Here is a 21,841-nt window from a genome sequence, read left to right as displayed (position 1 = left end):
AAGCAGGAGTAACAAAATATATTAAACAAGTGGAGCTACAATAAAATAAAAAGCTTCTGCACAGCAAAAGCAATAATCAACAAAATGTCAAGGCAACCTGGGAAATAGGAGAAAATGTTTGTAAACCATATATTTGATAAGGGGTTAATGTCTAAAATATACAAGGAACTCCTATAACTCAATAGCAAAAAACCCCAAAAAACAAAACAAAACAAAACAAAATTTTAAAAAACATTTTTAAAATGAGCAGAGGAGGGGCACCTGGGTTGTCAGTTGGGTGTTTAACTCCTGATTGGCTCAGGTCATGATCTCAGGGTCATGAGATGGAACCCTGTGACAGACTGCATGCTCAGCAGAGTCTGCTTGAGATTCTCTCTCTCTCTCTGCTCTCTCTCTGCTCCTCTCTCCACTAATGCGCTCTCTGTGTCTCTCTAAATAAATAAATAAATAAATAAATAAATAAAATATAATAAAATAAAATAAAATAATAAAAAAATAAAATGGGCAGAAGACCTGAATAGACATTTTCCAAAAAGATATACAAATAGCCAATAGATGAATGCAAATGTGTTTAACATCACTAATCATCAGGGAAATTCAAATCAAAACCACAAAGAGATACCACCTCATACCTGTTAGAATGACTAGTATCAAAAAGACAAGAAATAACAAGTATTGATGAGAATGTGGAGAAAGGGTGTCCTGGCACACTGTTGGTAGGGATGTGCATTGGTACGGTCACCATGGAAAACAGTTTGGAGATTCCTCAAAAAAAAAAAAAATTAGAATTACAATATGATCCAGCAATCCCACTTCTGGATATATATCCAAAGGAGATGAAATCAGAATCTCAAAGACACATCTACACAACCTTGTTCCTTACACAATTATTTACAATTGCTAAGGTATAAAAACAACCTAAGTGTCTGATGGCAGATGAATGGATGATGAAAACGTAAACTTGAAATTTTCTAAGAGAGTAAATCTTAAATGTTGTTGCCACAAAAAATGTGGTAACTATGTGAGGTGATGGAAGTGATAACTAACCTTAATGTGGTAATCAGTTTCATGATATGTACATCTATCAAATCATTACATTATATAAACTCACACAATATTATTTGTCAATTATATCTTAATAAAGCTAGGGTGGGGGGAAGTGTATCAGATAATTCCATTTTCCAAGTAAGTGTTCTTTAAATAATCTCAAATAATTTTTCTTTATTTCTCTAATTCCTTAAGCAAAAGTTATCCCGCTGAAGAGTCACTTTTCATCCACCGTGAATTATGAAGAGTGGAAACAACTACAAATTCATTCTACTTCTACAAAACCAGAAAAAAATCAAATAATTTTACTGTGCTCACATTTTTCATATTAAAACATTATAGTCAAATGAAGATTTTCTTTTCTTCTAAGATAATAACTGTTTAATAATATGCCATGCAAAGTAGTTTTGTTTAATGTTTTCACTTGGGAAAAAAACACATTTTAGAAATTATGATTAGATTAAAAAATTACAGCAACAGAAAAATATTTCTCAAAAAAAATAAATTACAAATTGGCCTTGAGATGAACATTGGTGAGCACTCAACAATGTAGGTCAGGTGTAATCTAACTTGAAAAAGAGGAGGGAAAACATTTTAAGCAGAGACAACAATGAAATTTCTGGAAAAAAAAAAGATTTCCATTTGTTGATTATGTAATTCCTGCAGTTCCTTTCCTTTTCAAAATATATGTCTTGAGCTTATTTCAGTTTACGAACACTTTGGCAGTGTAAACTAATTAGATAAAATATAACAATAATAAAAAAAGAAGTAAAATGGAAATTTTTTTACTATTTGAAATGATTCTATTCAGAGATTTTAACAGAGGGTAAGGTTCGAAACTTTAATAAAGTTCAATGTGCATATTATGTGTGAATTCCATTTGTCTAAGCCAGCTCCATAACCCTGGGTAAAAACCAATGTCTTGAACATTGACTAATAAGTCCCCTATGATTGCTCCTCTCTAGGGTTACATTATGTATGTTGTCCCCATGCACTGGTTCCACTGGTCCTGCATTTATTTCCTTAAATAAGCCCTGCTTTTTCTGGCTCATGGCCTTTATCACACAGCTTGCTTTGCCTATAACACTCCTCATCCAGGCTCCGCTTTACCTGGTTAATGTGCACTCATCCTTCAATATCACTTCATATCACATCTCTAGTAAAGCCTTCCCCAACATTCTAGGACTAGAGCACATCTGGGTATATAGTTTTATAGCACCTGAGACCCTAACTTTATCAATACATTTGAATGACTAGGAGAAAAAATCCCCCCCCCCCCCCGATTCACGATGCAGAGGCAATACAAACTGTTAACTGTTTTGTATCTCTAGCACCCATGATAGAGCTTAGCACCGGGGAGGGGCTTAAAACTTTGACTTTACTTCCTTAAGTAACAAATTCTGAAAGGAACATAACAATGGGAGAATAAGAAGTAAACATAAGTTTAAGGCAGAATTCAGAACATGAAAGAAATTTTTATGGTGTCTTTAGATTTTAGGAAATGGAAGGCTTGATGATAAAAGAACATGCAGTTATATAATCACAATGTTAATTACTATGACAAAAGTAAGATTAGTTTCTCTTATTTTTAAGAAAAAAGAAAATAACTAGCTTGCTCACATTTTTCTTAGGGTTATCCTCATTTATACTTCGTTATTTTATTATAGCTGGAAGGTATTTCAATTTTTGTAGTATTTAACCTGAATTAACAACTTTGAAACCCTGTTTCACATCTTTCAGAGATTAATAAATCTTCAAAGCTAAAGTTTGAAGAGGTATTGAATCCTAATTACATTTTTATTTCTGAATTCTTTCAAACATCAAACACTTTTTAAAAGAATTAGCCCATGCCTGCTGGTGACCAGGTGTTCTTAAGCTTAAGACTATAAAAACAATAAGATGGCTATAAAGACCTGACCTTCAAAGTCAGATCTCCAGGAAATCTGCAAATATAATTTTTATGGCATGTGGAGGCAAAAGCAACAGTAGGTATCCACAGCCCACCCACCCCATCCCAGCTCATATAATGATCTCAAATCTTTATAAATTAGACATAGCGTAAGAATTCAAGTAGAAAATTGTTAGCGGTATTTCAGCAGCAGGAGTCTTTATAAACCCAAGGCAGCATGTTTAAGAGTCTAGCGATAGTTTAAAAGCAGATTATTAGGCGTTATGTATCATCTAAGTTTTTCTGTATATTTTTATTAAACACATTTCCAGTCACATTAACTTTGAAATAAGTATATCTACATATGACAAGGTTTATATTTCTTTTCAACATAGTTTAAATTTAACAGGTGCCAAAGTTATTAGTTTACGTTCTTACTGTTCTCCCAGAGCATCTCACCAGGAAAAGGTGCTACTCGATCTCCTGTGTCTGCTTCAAAGAGAGTTTCAGTCATCAGAACTTTAGGTTCCTTCGGCTCTACATTTCTGAGCATTTTTTCAAATTATTATGAAGACAATACCTTATTGAAAATATAAAAACCTAAATGTCTTTTCACAAGAAAAGTTCATTGTAGGTCATTTGTTCATTTCTCCATCGGGACCCACTTACTGACATGAACTGGGGATGGAGCAGTGGAAGGGAAAGAAAAAGAGAGAATGGGAGGGGAGAGGATGGGAGGGCAGAGGCTGAAACTCCTCAGTTTTCTTACATGCTGAAGCTAAGATATTCCACGGAAATATTCTTTCCATAGAATCTAATGGATTGCTTAAATTTAGAGGTAATAAAAACTGCATCTAAGAAAATCTTATCATGAAACCTAATGAATACAAGCCATTCATTTATTCATTGAATAAATTCATAAACATTGAGTCCCTACTATGCTTTAGTCAGTGAAAGACACACACACACACACACACACACACACACACACAATTTCAAATGTAGGCAGAGAAAGAAGTCAAGTCTGCAATTTCAGTGGTGTGATGGGTTCTACAGAAAAGGTACATCTAAGACGGTGAAGGTGTTCAGGGATCAGTCTTGGGGAAGGTTTCTGGAAGAGGTGACTTTTGAACTCGGTCTTGAATATTGGGTAGAAGTTTCCTACATGGAAAGTAGAAGAAAGGAATGGGTGAGGAAACTATAATCCCTGTAATCCACAGTGTGTCAAATGAAATAATAGAATCTTTTTGTTGTTGTTGTTAAACTACTGGAAAAAAAAAAGACACAAAATCATTTTATGTGGCTGCAGAGAATGTGGAAGTGGTCATTTGTAGCTGGAGAAAGAAGGGCAGCAGATTATGCAAAGCACTGTGTTATGCAGAGGAGTTTGGATTTATCCATCCAGAAAAATTAAATAAGTAAATGTAAAGTCATGGAAGACTGTTACTGTATTTGTGTTTTGTAAAGAACATTCTGCGGAAACATGTGAAGGCTGAAATAGAGATAGACAAGACATGAGACTTTTGTTAAGAGTCAAGAAATAAGAAGACTGAGCTAAGACAGGGAACAATAGAAGAGAGAAGTTGGTAGATATTTCAGACCAGAGCACAGATGGACATAACCCATGAGAAACAAGAGTGTCTATGGTCTTGACTCTAGTGTTTGCCCCACTTTCAGTTTTTAGTATAGGGAATTGATGCCAAGGGGAATGCGTCAACAAATTCACAGAATCAATGATAGATAAATTCAATCATCAAAACCAAAGCCTTCGATTTGTTGGGATGTACAGTGCTTTTAAAGAAAGCAAAACATGACTTTTCTTATGTAAACTATCAAGCGTTTATTTCATTTCCATTGAAAATATTTTCAAGTAAAAAATATGGACAAAAATATATATACAAAGGTTGAAGCAACTAAAAGCATGACAGGTATGCAGATACATAAATACAAATGAAATCAAATTCACTGCAAAACTGCGTGACATCATATTGCACCAAAAATTATTCCATACAAAAACACACATGTCAAGACTTTCCATCAGATGAAAGCACTCTTATATCATAGTATCTTACCACTCACACAAATAGCCCATAAACACCATCTGGCAGTGTGATTGCTGCGCCAGAACTCTCCCCAGAGGGAAATCATTAAACTGTAGAAAAATCCATTTTATTTCACATATCACATGATGGTGTAAGTATCAGTGCCAGAGAACCTTAAGAAACATAACACAATCCACACATGAAAGTCCCTTTGCACCATTTATATTTTCATAGTTAAATATCTAAATAAATCAGTACACCTAATGTGGTTGGAATGTAGACACAGAAAAGGAATTTTGCTATTTAGAAATTTATTCAATATAAGACATCGTGTAAAATTTGTACAAAATACAAACAGACCCTTTTACCAAGTTTTATCATCATACTGTCAGAGTGAAGAAATCCTACCACAGATGAGGACTATTTAGGATACTGAAGCTCATTCTTCCTCAGACAGATTTCTCTGTTCCTGTATTTGAGATGACCAGGCCAAACACTGTTCCTCCTGTCCCTCAGTTAGGGGAATGGTTGAAGGTCATGACAAATGCATTCCAGATTCATGTTAGGGGTTGGAGCTGGTCTATAAATTACAATTGAAACATAGATCAAAGAGATGGCTGCCAGCACAACCCTCCAGAGGATTTTGACTACCATTTTTTCCAGTTGTCTAACCTGATCGTGTGGGTGCAAATTATTGATGCTTGCCGTATAGAATGTCAGAAGCATTTAAACACATTCATATACAGTACCTAATAATATGCTAATATGAACATACCAGCACACATTTTCTATCCCTTGATAATTGAAAAAGAAGTCACTGTTGTTAGGCAGATTTAACACAAAGCTCACTAAATCCATTTTTATATAAAGTAAATACAGATATACATACAATAAAAAGACACAAAAAATTCATCATGAAATGAATTCTGAGTCAGTAACTAAACACCATCTCTACCAGTGCATCACTACCATCTAATCCACTTTACAATAAGTAAAAAAACAAAAAACAAAACTCTATGAAATCTGGAGTCAAATATTTGTCAGAAAAGTAGGATAAATTAAGTTCGTCAAGAATTCAATACAAGAGGCCATTTGTCGTGCCTTTTTCTAACTTGTGCTTATTTTAAAAACACAGGTAGCCAACATTTAGCATTAGTAGAACACAACTCCATGTCTGTTCACCAATTTGGCACAGAGAGAAGACTATATTTCATGGTACTAAGCAATGAACTCTTAACACATCTAATGCTTATGTTTGCAAAGTTCTCAAAATGTTGAGGGGTACCACTGAAGATTCATTACTATTACATTGCAACACACCTACAAAGAAATAGAAACTTGAGGCCCATGCTTGTGTTCAAAATAACATTGACCCCAAATATCCTAAAAGAGTAAAGTCATATATCACTCTCTGCACATGGAGAATGTCAAAAGAAGAATTCAGTTTTCAAGATATAAGTATCAACAGTTTAGTTCCAGATTTATAGCAGTGGTAATACTATTCACAAGGGAAAACAAGTAAGTAAAAAATTTCTCCAGGGAAGGGATCAAAAAAAAAAAAAAATCCAAGACTACTTAAAATTTTTGGAGGATTCTTGTGGTTTATGTGATAACCACAGGTATATATTGGGGTTTTTTTGTTTGTTTTGTTTTGTTTTTTTTGCATCCAGAGCAATTAAAAAGTGCTATATGGTAGTGTTTGAAATTATTAAAACAACAGTAGTTTAATGTAGTTCACTCCTATTCTGTTAAAAGCATACATTCATTTGAAACAACCTGTTTTAGTTCCCCAAAGTATTTTTTTACTTTAACATAATTTTCTTTATATTACATTAGTCAGTAAATGGAAATTTGGAATGAAGGAGAAATGCTAGGGAAAAAATAATTCAGAAATATTTTGAAATAAGACAGTTCAAACCTAGAACCAAGAACCACATTGCATTGCCTCCAGGTGTGATACAAATGAGCTTCTGAGCATGTTCTGAAGACTGTTAACTAGTAGGAGTAAGTGAGGTCTATCTTCACAATCATCATTTAAGTCAAATCCCTCCCAACCCAACCAATTATCCAGATGGAACATCCAAAGGCCTATTATGTTTTCCCATAAGATTCTGTGCAAAGTACACTGTCACCCAAGGTGCTCAAAATACAGTCACTTCTGCAAAAGACATAACTGTGATTCAGTCTTTTTTGTTTGTTTCTCTAGCTTTCAGCATGACCTTTAAAGACTTCAAGAGGTAATAAGGAAGGACTCAGCAAACAAGTCTCCTAACCAATAAATTAATTCGCTTGAAAGTTATACTTTAAAAAAAAAGTCAGTAGTGTATATGTGGAAGGAAAAACAAGTATATTCACTTTCAAACCAGTGCATCCATCTGCATGACTCTCAGATGCCTACTGCTCCACGGTTTTCTTGAGAGAACTTTTATCTATAAAACTGTTAAGGCTGTTACTGATAACATAAATGTACCCTTGATCCAAGTAGTTGAAATATACACATGTAATAGATAACTACGTGGGATAACCATCTCCCAGTGATATTTTAAGGCCAACGGTAACAAAGAGAAGTGAGGACTCCCAAAGAAGTAAACCAAATGGCAGTTTCACACTAAGGATATTTAGGGTCATTGTATAAATTCAGATTAAGACTAACTCCCATCTTGAGGCTATCATGTCAAAATATGACATATAAAACAAAGGAACTCATTGATTCATTTAAAAGAAAAAACAGAAATGGTTCAAAAAGATCAAGTTAATATCCTTAGGAGGTTGTAAAAAAGGACAATATCTCACAACATGGAACACTGGTAAACTTTCTGTGAGACCAAGATTTACACCTTTGTGAATTTGTAGTGAATCTAAAAACAGGCCAAGCATTTATTTTTAGATACCAACTAATTTGAAAATGCAACAAAAAGAAGTAAGGATTATCTTCAAAACTTGGCTGTTAAAGTAAATTTTTAAGAACAGTATTAAAACCACCCAGAAGTTACACTTTTAGGTATTATATATATTGAGATACATTTAAAATACTGTTTATGAGAAAATTAACCTAAAATACACTTACAGGTAATAACTTTTTACCTTACATATAAATTACGTAAACAGAAGCTGTCAAGATGTCTCATTATCTACTCTAATTTATATCCACCACAAGTTTCTTGCCAGTTACACAAATGCCATGCTTAATACCTGACTTTGAATTGTTAACAAAGTAAAATGTGACTCTGTAAACATTATCAGCACCAACATACACAATGTTGGGTAAAATGAAGCAAGATTACATTTAAGTAAAATCAGTCTTTTACTCATCTGCCTTCAAATCCCAAATCTCACTCTATTTCTTTCCTAAGAAAAAGAATTACAATTAAAACCCTATTTTTTGTTTTTCTATCATTCAGAACTGAATCATAAAATATGTCAAAAATGAACTCTCTCCTTATACATCGCAAAATATATATTATGAGAAAGTCAGTTATAATTATATATAGATACTTCAATTAACTCAAAACTGTATTATTTAAAAATATATTCTGTAACTGGCCTGTATTTATTTTTACTAGAAAAAGTAATGGAAGTTATTTTACCATACTCACAGGGACAGTTGCAGATTTTGTAAAGCCAGAAATGTATACAATTTTTCTGATCTTCTTCAAGAAAATTAATACAAATTTCCTAATGCAACAGTAGCTACAGGACCTTGGAAGGGGCATGTCTAAGTGAGGGGCACTGAAGCTACATTCCATTAGCTACTTAGGATATCCACTTATGCACAACAGACAATTAATTTTTAATATTTCTTTGACTATGCTGCATAATAAGTTACATCAAAATATCATTACTTCCAGTCACATGCTATCTTTCATTTCCTGCTACTCTGACCTTCAGTATTCTATCTTTTCATAACCTATACCTCAATTATAAGAAATCCATTATAGGTCAAAGATGACTTCTTTCTTGTACAGCATTACATTCAACTACAAATAGAGATAAAATAATGAGTTTCCTGAAGACTAATTGCAGTCCATAAAAAATTATGTTGAGTTAAGTAATTATACTCAGGTTAACTATCTGTTAATATATCAAATAGCAACTGGGGAAACAATTTTACCAGACACGTAAAATAATCCAGAAATTTGTTTCAACATACATGTTTTAGTGTTAGAGAAACTGTTATTCATTGCTAATGTAACCTAATAATCTATCCTACTTTTGTGCCAGCAGAGATGGGGGAAAACAGTATAAGCACGTATGTATATTTGTGGGTGCACACGCCTAACATTTATGTTGGGTACTGGAGTCCACCATCTTTTCTAGGACAAATCTTCAATCTCCTGGAGAAAGATAAGAACAAGGTCTACTTCCAGCTGACCTAAACATTCATAACAGTCTGGTTTTCCTCAACTGTTGAAAGAAAAATCTCAGGAAAATAATCTAACATTTTTAAAAATGGGTCAAAAATATTTACTGAAATATTCATAATTGCATAAGGAGAATCAGTCCATTTTTAAATCTAATTGTTTTAGCTTTGGAAGTCTTTGCTAAATCTGTTTAATTTGCAATTAAATATTTGAGACTCCAAGTTACCCAAAAAGTAGTACATTCAAAAATAGTATATTAGTTGTCTTAAACTGTATTGGCCACTTTTACTTTTTGTGTTATAATAAACTCGTAATATGTATATAAACATTTGAATATCCACACTGGTGCAAGTATATCGTAATGGTTTATTTATAATTCTCTCTATATATAATTTTAAATATATGAGAAAAAATTTTACTTAGTATAAATAAAAATATACATATTAGTGTATGGGAGAGCTTTCAAATAGAATTGGCTTGATGTGATACCATCTGAATAGAAATTATGAATATTGATTCCCCGATTATAGAAATCCTGCATCTTGTTGTGATGTATCCTAAAAACAAGCTGAAGTACAACTTAATCTTTATTACTTAAAAAAAAAAAATTACTGACTCTCTGGTTAAAATGGTATTACAGTGGCATCAGAAATTTAGCAATGCAAAAATCCTTTTTGAAAATGATATAAAAAATAATGAGAACGTATCCTAGTTAGCTTTTACAATGTTATATTTAAAAAGAAATTAAAACAAAAAATAAAGGAATAAAATGAGACCTATCTGCCGCTGTAGTTACAAGCACATTGCTCTCAGAAATAATCAAGAACTATGTAAAGAACTATGTAAACCTCTCCATGAGATTTTACCATTTTTTTCATTAGACAAGACAAACAAACAAACAAAAAATAAACCTCACAAAAACCCTAAATAAGAGTTTTCTGGTTTATATTACATGGGCCTAGACTGTAAAAAAAAAAAAAAAAAAAAAAAAGGAATATAAAGACAATCTATTTTTTTCCCTCAGCAACAATAGAGTGGCAAGAGATATAGACAAATGTAAGAAGCAGAGACTACAGATCAAATTTGAAAACCAGATGAAAAGAGAAAAAGGAAGGGATTTTTATAAATTCACTTAGAGATCCAAACACCAGGTTTGGCTGAAAATAATGTCAATCTTGGATGTGTATTAAATGTTATCAAGAACAAAAACTGAAATTGGTGAATTGGAATTGCCTCAAATTATAAACCATCATTTCTACTTTGGTCAATTTCCTATAAACTCTCTATCAGCTCTTAATGATTTTAATCAGTACAGTTCTTCCAAAAATTGTTACTTTTAAAATTAGAGGATGAAACATACTCTGGTATGACTATTTCATCTTGGATGTATGTAAATAATAGTTTACACATTCCATCATTATGTTACACTATAAAAACTCCACAATATTTTCTAAACCTAGTATAAAAACACCTGTCTGAACACACACACACATTTTCTCCTTCTTTCAGTGAATTTGTTATCAGTTATCTCTTTTGCAAGTTGAATGATAATTAAGGTGAGGAAATTACTGACAAAACTAAGATAAAGAAGTGGAAAATTTTTAGAAACATCAGTTGTAAATCTTATTTAGCAGTGACATTTCTTCCTCAATTTTTATGTAAATATATGCCTTTTCCTAATTAATCTGGACAGTTTCATCTGAAGAGATATTTTAACGGAATATAAAATATATAAAGGAAATGTATAAACTGTCAAAATTTATCACCATGTAAAAATAGCTATGAGATTAAAAAATTGTTCATAATTACTAACACTGCATATAGATATGATTATAGGGTTGGGCATAATATTTTGGGTATTCTCTTTCTTGTTGATTTCTGTCTTATATGGACATTGCAATTTGAAGATTTAAAAGTGCATATATTTAGCTATATTATCAAGGGGTAAATTATTAGTGAAACAAATGATTGTGCTTAAGAGGCTTTAATACCAAACTGACTATTGCTTTGCTCTAAGAAAGATGTTACATCCTTTCCTGATCAAGTGGGCTGCCATGAAAACAGAGTGGCCCATAGCCGTGGAGCTTCCTGATAATGAGTGAAAAAAAAAATCTTAACATCATCAATTATCAAGAATTTTTAGACATAATTCCTGGATTTTTCTCGTAACAGCCCCTGGAAACTCTTCTTTAATGTATTCATTAAAATTAGGCATATCCCTTCTGTCCTTTGTTCAAAATGCTCTGGGTATAATGCATTAAAAGATGAGTGATATCTAAGTTGGTATCTAAGGGGAGGCAATGCAATGCCAACATAAAATAAATTTTTTTCTTCAGTCCATAATGATGACGTATGCTTTTCCCCCCCCCGAAGAGTAGAAAACACTTTTCACAGTATAGTCATCTACAGTATATAAAAATTGTTTCTATAAAAGCCATATATACAGAAAACATCTTGGTGTTCATGATAAGATATGTTATAAAGACCACTAAAGTTAATTGTTCATTCGGTAGTCTTTTTCCTCTAACTTCCTGTAGGTATCAGGAATTCCAAAATCATGTGAACTCATGGAATACTTGCATAGCATATCTGCTTTCAGTAACTACATGGAGTTATAACTAAATTTCTTAGAAACCAGTTTGAACACACTAAAAGATATGAATAGCAATAACTGATTCCTTTAGTCCACACCAAAGTTGCAATCCTCTGGATTTTCATAAAATGAAGTGAAGATCCACATTTTGTTTCAGCCCTTTGGGCAGAAACAAGGCCATGCATAGATTGCCAAGATTTCAAATGCATTAATTCATAATTTATGACAATCTTCTTCTGGTACAACTTCCAGTATTATTTGTAATGTTCTGGTTATTCTGTCTACAAAGAAATAAAGAAGAGAAATTAAAAATGCACAGAACTCAGAAATGCATAAAAACAGCAAAATGTGAATTATTTGGGGTTGAATACTGAAAACACACAACCACCTATTTCATAGAGCACTTTCAAGAATTATTTACTTCATTAGAATCCCATCATGCTCAATTAATTTATTTGTCACTTCTGTAACTTCCCATGATGGCTTCTCAGCAAGAATACATTAATATTTTGTATTCAAATAGGAACTTTTATTCATAAACCAGGAGGCTGAAAATATTTCGAGGCAATAGAACCAAGATATAAATAAATGTTCAAAAATACACTTCATATTCGGTTTAAAGATGGTTTGTTGTTTTGGTACCTATGAGATTACAACCAAGTCCTAAAAAAATGAAAGACACATACTATAATGTCCAGTCTTAAATTTGTAGCATATTACTGATTAGAACATGTTGTATCCCAGGGCCTTATTACCTCATCTGCAGAATGAGGGACTTAGGAGTGCCATCAGCAAAACGGAAGGCTAGGAGGTCCCAACACTTGCCCCCCCCACAAAAAACAAATAAACAACAACAACAACATCAACAACAAAAAAACAAAACAAGGAAACCAAAAAATACCCCAAGAACAATAAATAAACAGCTATAAACTGAAGAAAACAGATCAGGGAAATTTTTAAACCACAAAGAAAAGAGGGCAAAGGTCTGGCAGAGCTAAAAAATTGAGGACGTCTGCATAGAAAAGTAAACAAAGAATTTTGCCTGCATCATCCTATCCCCTAGTCAGATGCTGGAGGACCCCAGCCAGCCTCGGTGTTGTGGATGCACGCAGCTTTTGCTGCAGAGGTCTTCCACGGTCCTCCTCAATGACACTGGTCCCAGTTGATGGAGCAGCCTGGAGTGCCCCCACTCCGCATCTGCTCCCAGAGGCAGGGGTTATTGCTGAGGTGAGATTTGCCCTTGGGGGGTCTTGGTTGTCGATGACCCCACTCTCAAGGACTGGGTGCCACAGTACCTCACCATACACAAGACTGGAGCTGCCACTGTTCTTTGTCCACTCCAGCCCCAGACTGGGGCGTTGTCCCATAATTACTGAGACAACGTCTCCTCACTTGAGCCCTGCCCTTAGGGTCCCAAGTTACTCTTTGGCTGTCATTTTTGGAACTGGGCTACTATTGTCCTGACCCCTCCTCCGACAACTTTTCCAGGTCAAGGCTCTGAATTATAATTGCTGAGACAGTCTCTTACTGTCTTGAGTCCTACCCCTGCATTCTAGGTACTGGCTCACACTCATCATTACTAGGGGCATTGCCACTAACCCAAGTGTCACTCACTTCCTCTGTCCTGAGTCACACTTTGGCTACCATTAGCGGGGCTGTGCAGCTACTGCTCTGAGAACCCCCATTCCAGATCAAGACTCTGAGCTGTCATTGCTGAGATGGGCTCCTGATCCCTGTCCTGTGAGTTCCAGGTCACAGTTCTAACCCATCATTGCTAGGGGTACTGACACTACCCTGGGCCCCACCCCTCAGGTTTCAAGCTGGGGTTCTGACCTAGCGTTGCTGGGACAAGGCTACTGCTGCCCTTAACCCTACCCCCCAGGTTCTGGGTTGCAGCTCCGAAATGTCATTGCCAGGGCAGAGCTGCCACTGCTCTGTGCCCAGATCCCTGGGTCCCTACACCTTTAACAGACCACTACAGATTTGTGCTGTTGCTATCTTGTAAGTGTACTGGTGCCAGAATTGATATTTTCACCCACATCCTCAGGCTGTGCTACCATCACATTTTGTTATTCCAGGACCGTTGACGCTGCTGCATTCCCTCCTACCAGCACGAGTCACACTGGTGAGTCTTTGAGACCCAGGTACCAGTTACATGGGATATCTGCATACACCCACACTCTACACATTAGTGCCACAGCCACAACAAGCATATCTGTGCCCCAGGATCTAGGCACTGTGATAGTTCCATATGCACCTGATCCTAGGATGCCAACTCCAATAACGCTCTGAGGGCTCTGAGTGTCAGCATGACCGACCAGGCGCCAAGGAAGGACTCCTTAACTAGAGCTTCCTCCCGTGGGCAAAAAAATCCCAGTAAGGCTATTAGCAGATTTCTCAGCAGAAAACTTGCAGGCCAGGAGAGAATGGGATTATATATTCAAAGGGCTCAAAGAAAAAAACAAAAAAACAAAAACAAAAACAAAACTTCCATCAACCAAGAATACTTTATCCAGAAAAGCTGAGGTGAAGACTTTCCCAGACAAACAAAAGCTGAGGGAATTTATAGCCAATAGACCTGCCTACAGAAGTGCTAAAGAGAATTCTTCAAGATAAAGAAAATATACCTATATAGTAACATGAAAACATATGAAAGTAGAAAATTCACTGATGAGGGTGAATATATAGTCAAATTCAAAATATGCCATGTTGATCAGAGCAGAAATAAATGAAGTAGAGACAGAAAAACAACAGAAAAAAATCAATGGAATTAAGAAAAGATAAACTTTTATCTAGATTAACTAAGAAGAGGACTCAAAAAATAAAATCAAAAACAAAAAGGAAGGGTGTTTGGGTGGCTCAGTCGGTTAAGCATCCGACTCTTGATTTCAGCTCAGGTCATGATCTCAGGGCTATGAGATGGAGCCCTGCATTAGACTTCACACTGGGCGTGCAACCTACTTAAGATTCTCTCTCTCCCTTTCCTTCTGCCCTCCACCACCCTTTCTCTCTATGTCCCCCTTTCAAAAAAAAAAAAAAAGAGGAGACATTACAACTGATATCACAGAAATACAAAGGATTATGAGAGACTCCTATGAACACTTCTATGCCAACAAACCAAATACTCTAGAATAAACAGATAAATCTGAGAAATATATGCTCTCCCAAGATTAAATCAGGAAGTAGAAAATCTAAATAAACCAATATCAAGTAAGGAGATTCAATCAGTAATTTAAAAAAACTCCCAACACAGAAAAGCCTAAGAATAGATGGCTTGCACTGGTAAATTCTAGCAAACCTTAAAGGAAGTATTAACACTAATCCTCAAACTGTTCCAAAAAAAATTCTAAAGGAAGGAACACTCTCAAACTCATTTTATGAGGCCAGCATTATGCTGACACCAAAGACAAAGACATTATAAGAAAAGGATATCATAGACCAATATTCCTGATGAATTCAGATGCAAAAATTCTCAAAAATATTAGCAAGTAAAATTCAACACAATAAAAGGATCATTTACCTATGGCCAAGTGGGATTTATCTCTGGGATGCAAGGATGCATTGAACATATACTGGGAGTCCCAGTCAGAGCAATTAAGCAAGAAAAAGAAATAAATAGCACCCATATCAGAAAGAAAGAAGTAAAATGATCTCTGTTCACAAATGGGTGATCTCATATAAGAAAATCCTAAAAATTCAACTAAAAAAACTTAAAACTATTACATGAATTCAATAAAATTGCAGGATGCAAAATCAACATATAGAAATCAGTTGCATTTCTACAGAGAGAGAACAAATTACCTGCAAAAGAAATTAAGAAAGCAATTCCATTTACAATAGTATCAAAAACAATAAAATATTTAGGAATAAATTTAACCAAGGAGGTGAAAGTCCTGTATTCTGACATTTATAAGACATTTATGAAAGAGACTGAAGAAAATACAAATAAATGGAAAGATATCTCATGTTCCTAAATTGGAAGAATTAATATTGTGAAAATGTCCATATGACCCAAGTGGTCTACAGACTCAATGCAATCCCAATCAAAATTCCAATGACATCTTTCACAGAAATAGGAAAAACTATCCAAAAATTAGTTTGGAACCCCAAAGACTCTGAATAGCCAAAGCAATCCTGAGAAAGAACTAAGCTGGAGGCATTGCAATACTGGATTTCAAGTCATATTACAAAGCTAATCAAAACAGTATGGTACTGGCATAAAAAGAGGCGCACAGAGGAATGGAAAAGAGAGCTTATATATATAAATCCACATGCAAAAGAATGAAACCTTAGCGTGGACCCCTACCTTATATCATTCACAAAAAATAACTCAAAATGGATCGAAGATTTAAATATAAGGCCTGAGATCATAAAATTCCTAGAAGAAAACATAGGGGAAAAGATCCCTGACATTGGTCTAGGCAATGATTTCTTGGATAAGTCACCAAAAGCACAGGCAACAAAAGCTAAAATAAACAATTGTGACTATATTAAACTAGACAGCTCTGCACACCAAAGGAATCAATCAACAAATTGAAAAAACAACCTACTGAATGGGAGAAAACATTCACAAATCATGTCTGATAAGGGACTCTTATCCAAAATACATAAAGAACTCACACAACTTAATAACAAAAAAGAGCAAAACATGAATAGACATTTTTTCAAAGAAGATATACAAATGTTCAACAGGTAAATGAAAAGGTGTTCAACATCGAAATCACCAGGGAAATGCAAATCAAAACCATGTGATATTACCTTGCACCTGTTAGGATGACTTTTATCTAAAAGACAAGAGATAACAAATATTGGTGGGGATGTGAAGGAAAGGGAACCCTTATACACTATCGGTGGGAATGTGAATTAGTATAGCCATTATGGAAAACATAATGGCAGTTCCTCAAAAAAGTAAAAACTGAACTACCTACGATCCAGCAATCTTATTCCTGGTTATGTGTACAAAGAAGTTGAAGTCAGTATATCAAAGGAATATCTTCACACCTATTTTAATTGCAACCATTATTCATAGTAGCCAAGATATGGAAACAATCTAAGTGTTCATCAACAGAAAAGTGGATAAAGAAGATGTGATTATGGAATATATTCAGCCACGGGAAAGAAGGAAATGCTGCCATTTGCAACAACGTTATGCTAAGTGGGATGAGTCAGACAGAGAAAGACAAATACTGTATAATATCACTTACATTACGGAATCTAAAAAAATGAACTTGTTAAAATAGAGAGTAAAATGATGATTACCAGGGACCAGAGGATTAGGAAATTGGGGAGGTGTTGTTTAAGGGTACAAACTTAGTTATGGAGCTCTAACGCACAACATAGTGATTATAGTCAATGATACAATAAACTACAAAAATTGCTAAGAGACTAAATCTGAACCATTCTCAACACCAAAAAAAAAAAAATGATAAAGACATGACATTATAAAAGGTGTTAACTAATGCTAGGGTAGCCATCATATTCCAATATACAACTATATCAAACTAACACATTGTACCATCTGAAACTTATATAATGTCATAATGTAAATTATACCTCAATAAAAAAGGTAACTAAAAAAAGAAGAAGGGACTTGGACTAGAAAGTAGTTCTCAAAGTGTAATCGCTGGACTGGAAACATTAGCATAGCCTGAATTATCAGAAATGCAACTTTTCAAAGTGCTATCCCAGACCTACTAAATTGGAAACTGAAGGCGGGGCCCAGAAATCTGTGATTCTGCTAGACACTAAAATATAGAAACCAGTGGGCTAGATGATTTCTAAGGTCATTTTATCTTGGCAGTCCTAGAACTCTGCGATGCTAGTTTCCCAGGGTGTTCGTTCTTGTTCATCTCTCATCTTTGTAATCAATCCCTACAGAATCTCTTTAAACTGCTACTCATCCTGGAACCTCTGGAGCCTATCTTCTTGATAGTTTCAGACCCACATCGTCTCTCATCCAGACATGCAATGTTTCTCCTCTTTCATGACTTGTCACCTGTAATAGCCCATTTCAAGCAGTATTTCACGTCACTGAAAAAAGATAAATTTTTCATTCATTTCTTTATAACAGTGCTCCACAAAGTTGTTTTACTCCACACACTAATTTTTATAATATACGTTAATTACCAAGAGCTCAGCACAGTTCTAGCAAATGATAAACTCCATGTAAATCTTTCTTGAATAAATTATATTGTTACAGCCCACTCTACACCGAGATATATGTGGAACACAAGGGAGTGCTCAGGATTAATAAAAGTTCATGTTTACAGAAAAGGGAAGTAATAAAATTATCTGAGAAAAATAGATTGTGGAAAAAGAAGTATCAATCAATAATATGGGATATATGGCTTTTGTAAGATTGCAAAGCATTGGGATTAAATATACATTCTCTCCATCTCTTCCTCCCTGAACCAGTGCCTAGAATGACTGATTTTCAAGTGTGTGCGTGTGTGTGTGTGTGTGTGTGTGTGTGACTATTCGTGCATGTGTCTACTGAACAAAAGCCTTTTCCAAAAGTCTGTTTCTGTATTCTGGGGTCCCCAGCCCTTTGCTTTCTTAGACGTCTTACTTAGCCATGTCACAACACTGCATCAGTTCCAGAGAAAAGGAGAACAATTTAGAGATCTTGATGCTTTGGTAGCGTGACATTCTCCTTTCTGAGCTCAATTTAGATCTTCTATTCAGCAGCACATATGGGGCCAAAGAATCTGTTTTCCGGTTCTGCACACTCATTCTCTTCTTCCATGTTCAATCAGTCCTATTACATTCTCTCCTGTGCTCCTATGTTCTCTCTTGGGATCCCAAGATTTGAATAATTCTCATCATAATGGAGGTTTGGCCAAAGTGACTGATTTTGGCCCTGAGTAAGCTGTTGGGACTACACCAGCTTTTCCTTCTAGGTGGTCTACAGCGATGGGATCAGATGGGCGAACTCAGCAGACCCAAATACATCTCTGTGGAAGCTTCCTGCTTGCCTAGGAGAATTGTGGGGCATGTAGTATTCAACTGCACACATGCTCATATAAGACTTTTAACTTTGGGGATAATCAACTCCATAATTCTATTCTTTAAAATATATATATATATACACATACATATATATATAATATATATACATATATAAACAGTGGGCTCGTTTATATATATGTATTTTTTTTTAAGATTTTATTTACTTGAGAGAGAGAGAGCGAGAGAGAGAGAGCATGAGCAGGGAGTGGGCAGGAGAGGGGCAGAGGGAGAGTGAGAAGCAGACTCCTTGTTGAGCAGGAAGCCCAACGCGGGGCTGGATCCCAGGACCCTGGGATCATGGCCCGAGCCGAAGGCAGGTGCTTAACCGACTGAGCCACCCAGGAGCCCCTCCATGACACTATTCTTTTAAATAAAGTTGAGCCAATGAGTCTACACTTGGTGTTTTCAGTGACTGCAAGTTACAAGAGCAAACAGCAATTGCAGTATTTTTAGCTTTACTTTTCATGTTCAGTAGTTTTTGAAATCAGCTGAAACAACAACTGACCTTGCAAAATCTGATTTACCCAACCACCGTTGGTTAAAGCCTGGAACCTACAGCCAAAACTGAGTAGGTCTGTGAAGTATTAGCAGAAAACCGATCTTCCTCACAAGTCATAGTGGAAATAATAGTATGTATTTTTTTAAGGCTTCCAAACCTTTTCACATGCATGGTCTCATTTTATCTTTACAGTAAAGGTGGTTTGGGCCCCTAAGAGATGTAGGCAAGCTTAACTAATGTAAAATATTGTACTGCAGACTCCGTGATGAGCCAGTCAAATGCATTAAGGAGCTTTCAGTGAGGTATCATAAGCTACATTACCAATGATACGACATAAGCAGCATATGCTTTTAGGACCCTGGAATTGCAAAGTCATTGTCTACCGATACGGACTGTGATCATTTGCTGGTGCTCCCCAGTATGAGTCTTTGTAAACAAAGATGTTGCCTAAATGCAGCTGGCCTCCATATCTTGCTTTAGCAAGAGGGACCAACTTCCAGTCATCCCACTCATCTCGGCTGTGACACAGTCCAGCCGATAAATAGAGGCAGCCGAGCAAAGTGGTTATTGCAAGCCCTCGCCAGAGCTTGCCAGTTCTAGGTACCTCCATGTATGTGAGCATGTCAGTGCGGTGTCTGCCCCATCTTCCTTGGGTGAGAAGTTCATGTTTCTATAAATAAATAAATAAATACCCAGAAAAATTCACTACTCTGTCACAGATGGCAGAAAAATGTGTTCTGTGTATCTGACTATTCCCTTAAGAACACATTTTCTTTTCACCCTAGGAACGCTATCAAACAAACTGTGGTTCAATACTGGCATCCTGTGGCCAGAGAAATTCATCAAATCTCTGAAAATCTCAGATCCTCAGGTTCTGAACATTCCTGGCTGTCTGTACCAAGCAGCTTTTCACCATTTCCTGAAGGCTGTTTGGTCACCTCACATCGTCTGTGAAAGCACCTGAGGTAAGATGTATTTTGATCAACTACCATTTCAGAAGGCTAACCTGTTCATGCATATCAGGGTGGAAATAAATTATAATGGAAAGTCTAGAGAACGTTACCCAACAACAACAATAAAAATCTGATACTAAATCGCGGAAGCTCTCCAAGTTCACACTGAGGTTTTTCCTAACAAGGAGGCAGTTGGGGAAAGAGGCAAGGTGGTGGGCAGGACTCCGCTGCTTGCGTGTCTATGTATGAGTGTTTTGTTTTGGCCAAAGGCTAGGAAACTACTTGCTATTGCAGCAATAAATATTATGAATTTTCTTTATTTTACTACAAGAATGCTGCCTAAGAGGAAAATCAAACAAAATTATGGAGGACTGTTGTTTTTTGCTACTCACTTTCAAGGCGGCTATAAAGATAAAGGGTTACAAGGCTTGCAGTTTAAAGGCAGAATTGCCATGCTCCCTGGTAAGACTTAATGGCATTTTTGAGATCCAAATAACCATTATGGGACTACTGCATCATGGTTGCTTTCACAAATGGCTACACTAAATTTGGAGCCCTTGGAGATGTTTGAAACATCATTAGAGACAGAAAAACATCATTAGAGACAGAAAAACAACAAAAAACTTCAAAATCACGTAAGCAGGGAAAACCATCAAAGAAGGATCAAGTGTGAAAACTGGCAGTTGGTCGGCACAGACAAAGAAATGGTGCAAAATATGAACATGGTAGCGACGGGAAAGGATGTTTAGAGTTGGCTGCCTCCCAATGGGGGGAGCGCAATGCCTACTACGTGGGAGAAAGCACGGAATCTGCTCTCTCATCATGCTCTCCCTCATCATGGTCCAACTCCAGTGCTACTAGATCTCTCTTCCTCAATTCACCTGCTTTCCCACGGTGCTCAGGGCTTTGAACGGTCTCTAGCCAGGATCTGAGACAGACACAGACCTCGCAATGATGAACGCTAATCTGTCCCAAACATTGGTAATGGGGACAGCAATCCTAAGGGTAGTTATTGTTTAACAAGATTCTTTTTCCTTTTCAGGAAAGCCTCTATATTTATTGCCTACAACAGAGAAAATGTAAATAAAAATATTCCGCAGAAAACTAGTGTGATCTAACAGGAAATAGAGATTAAATACCCTGCCAGACAATCAGTGTGCCCGTGTTAGCCTTAAGGAACCCAACTTTTAAAGTAATGCCTCTTCAGGGAGTAAGTGTTGCTGGCTAGAAAACAAAATTCAGATATAAATAGTAACATAAGGTCTAAAGATACCAAATACCAATTAAACGTTAATAGAAGTAGCAAAAGTCTATTTTAAATGGCTGACCTCTAAATGAGTTTGTGTAGCACAGTGGAGAGTCGATACATATACATATTTTGGGTTTTTTTGTTTTTTAGTTTTAGTAACACTGACCTTATGTATTAACAATTTTACCAGAAATATCAGAA

The 21,841-nt window shown here is 35.7% G+C and overlaps 1 protein-coding gene across 1 annotated transcript in view; it reads right to left on the bottom strand.

Moving 5' to 3' along the window:
* Nucleotides 1-4,755: 4,755 nt before the first annotated feature.
* SLC7A11 (solute carrier family 7 member 11) overlaps nucleotides 4,756-21,841 on the bottom strand; it is a 68,091-nt gene continuing 51,005 nt past the window's right edge. Inside the window, exon 11 of the mRNA XM_034661738.1 lies at nucleotides 4,756-12,212. Within this exon, the coding sequence (XP_034517629.1) occupies nucleotides 12,145-12,212 (68 nt within the window). The 3' untranslated portion in view covers nucleotides 4,756-12,144. The remainder of the gene's footprint in view (nucleotides 12,213-21,841) is intronic.

This window comes from Ailuropoda melanoleuca, chromosome 5, assembly GCF_002007445.2.
Source record: "Ailuropoda melanoleuca isolate Jingjing chromosome 5, ASM200744v2, whole genome shotgun sequence".
Classification (NCBI taxonomy): Eukaryota; Metazoa; Chordata; class Mammalia; order Carnivora; family Ursidae; genus Ailuropoda; species Ailuropoda melanoleuca.
This window is presented reverse-complemented; position numbering and strand designations above follow the sequence as displayed.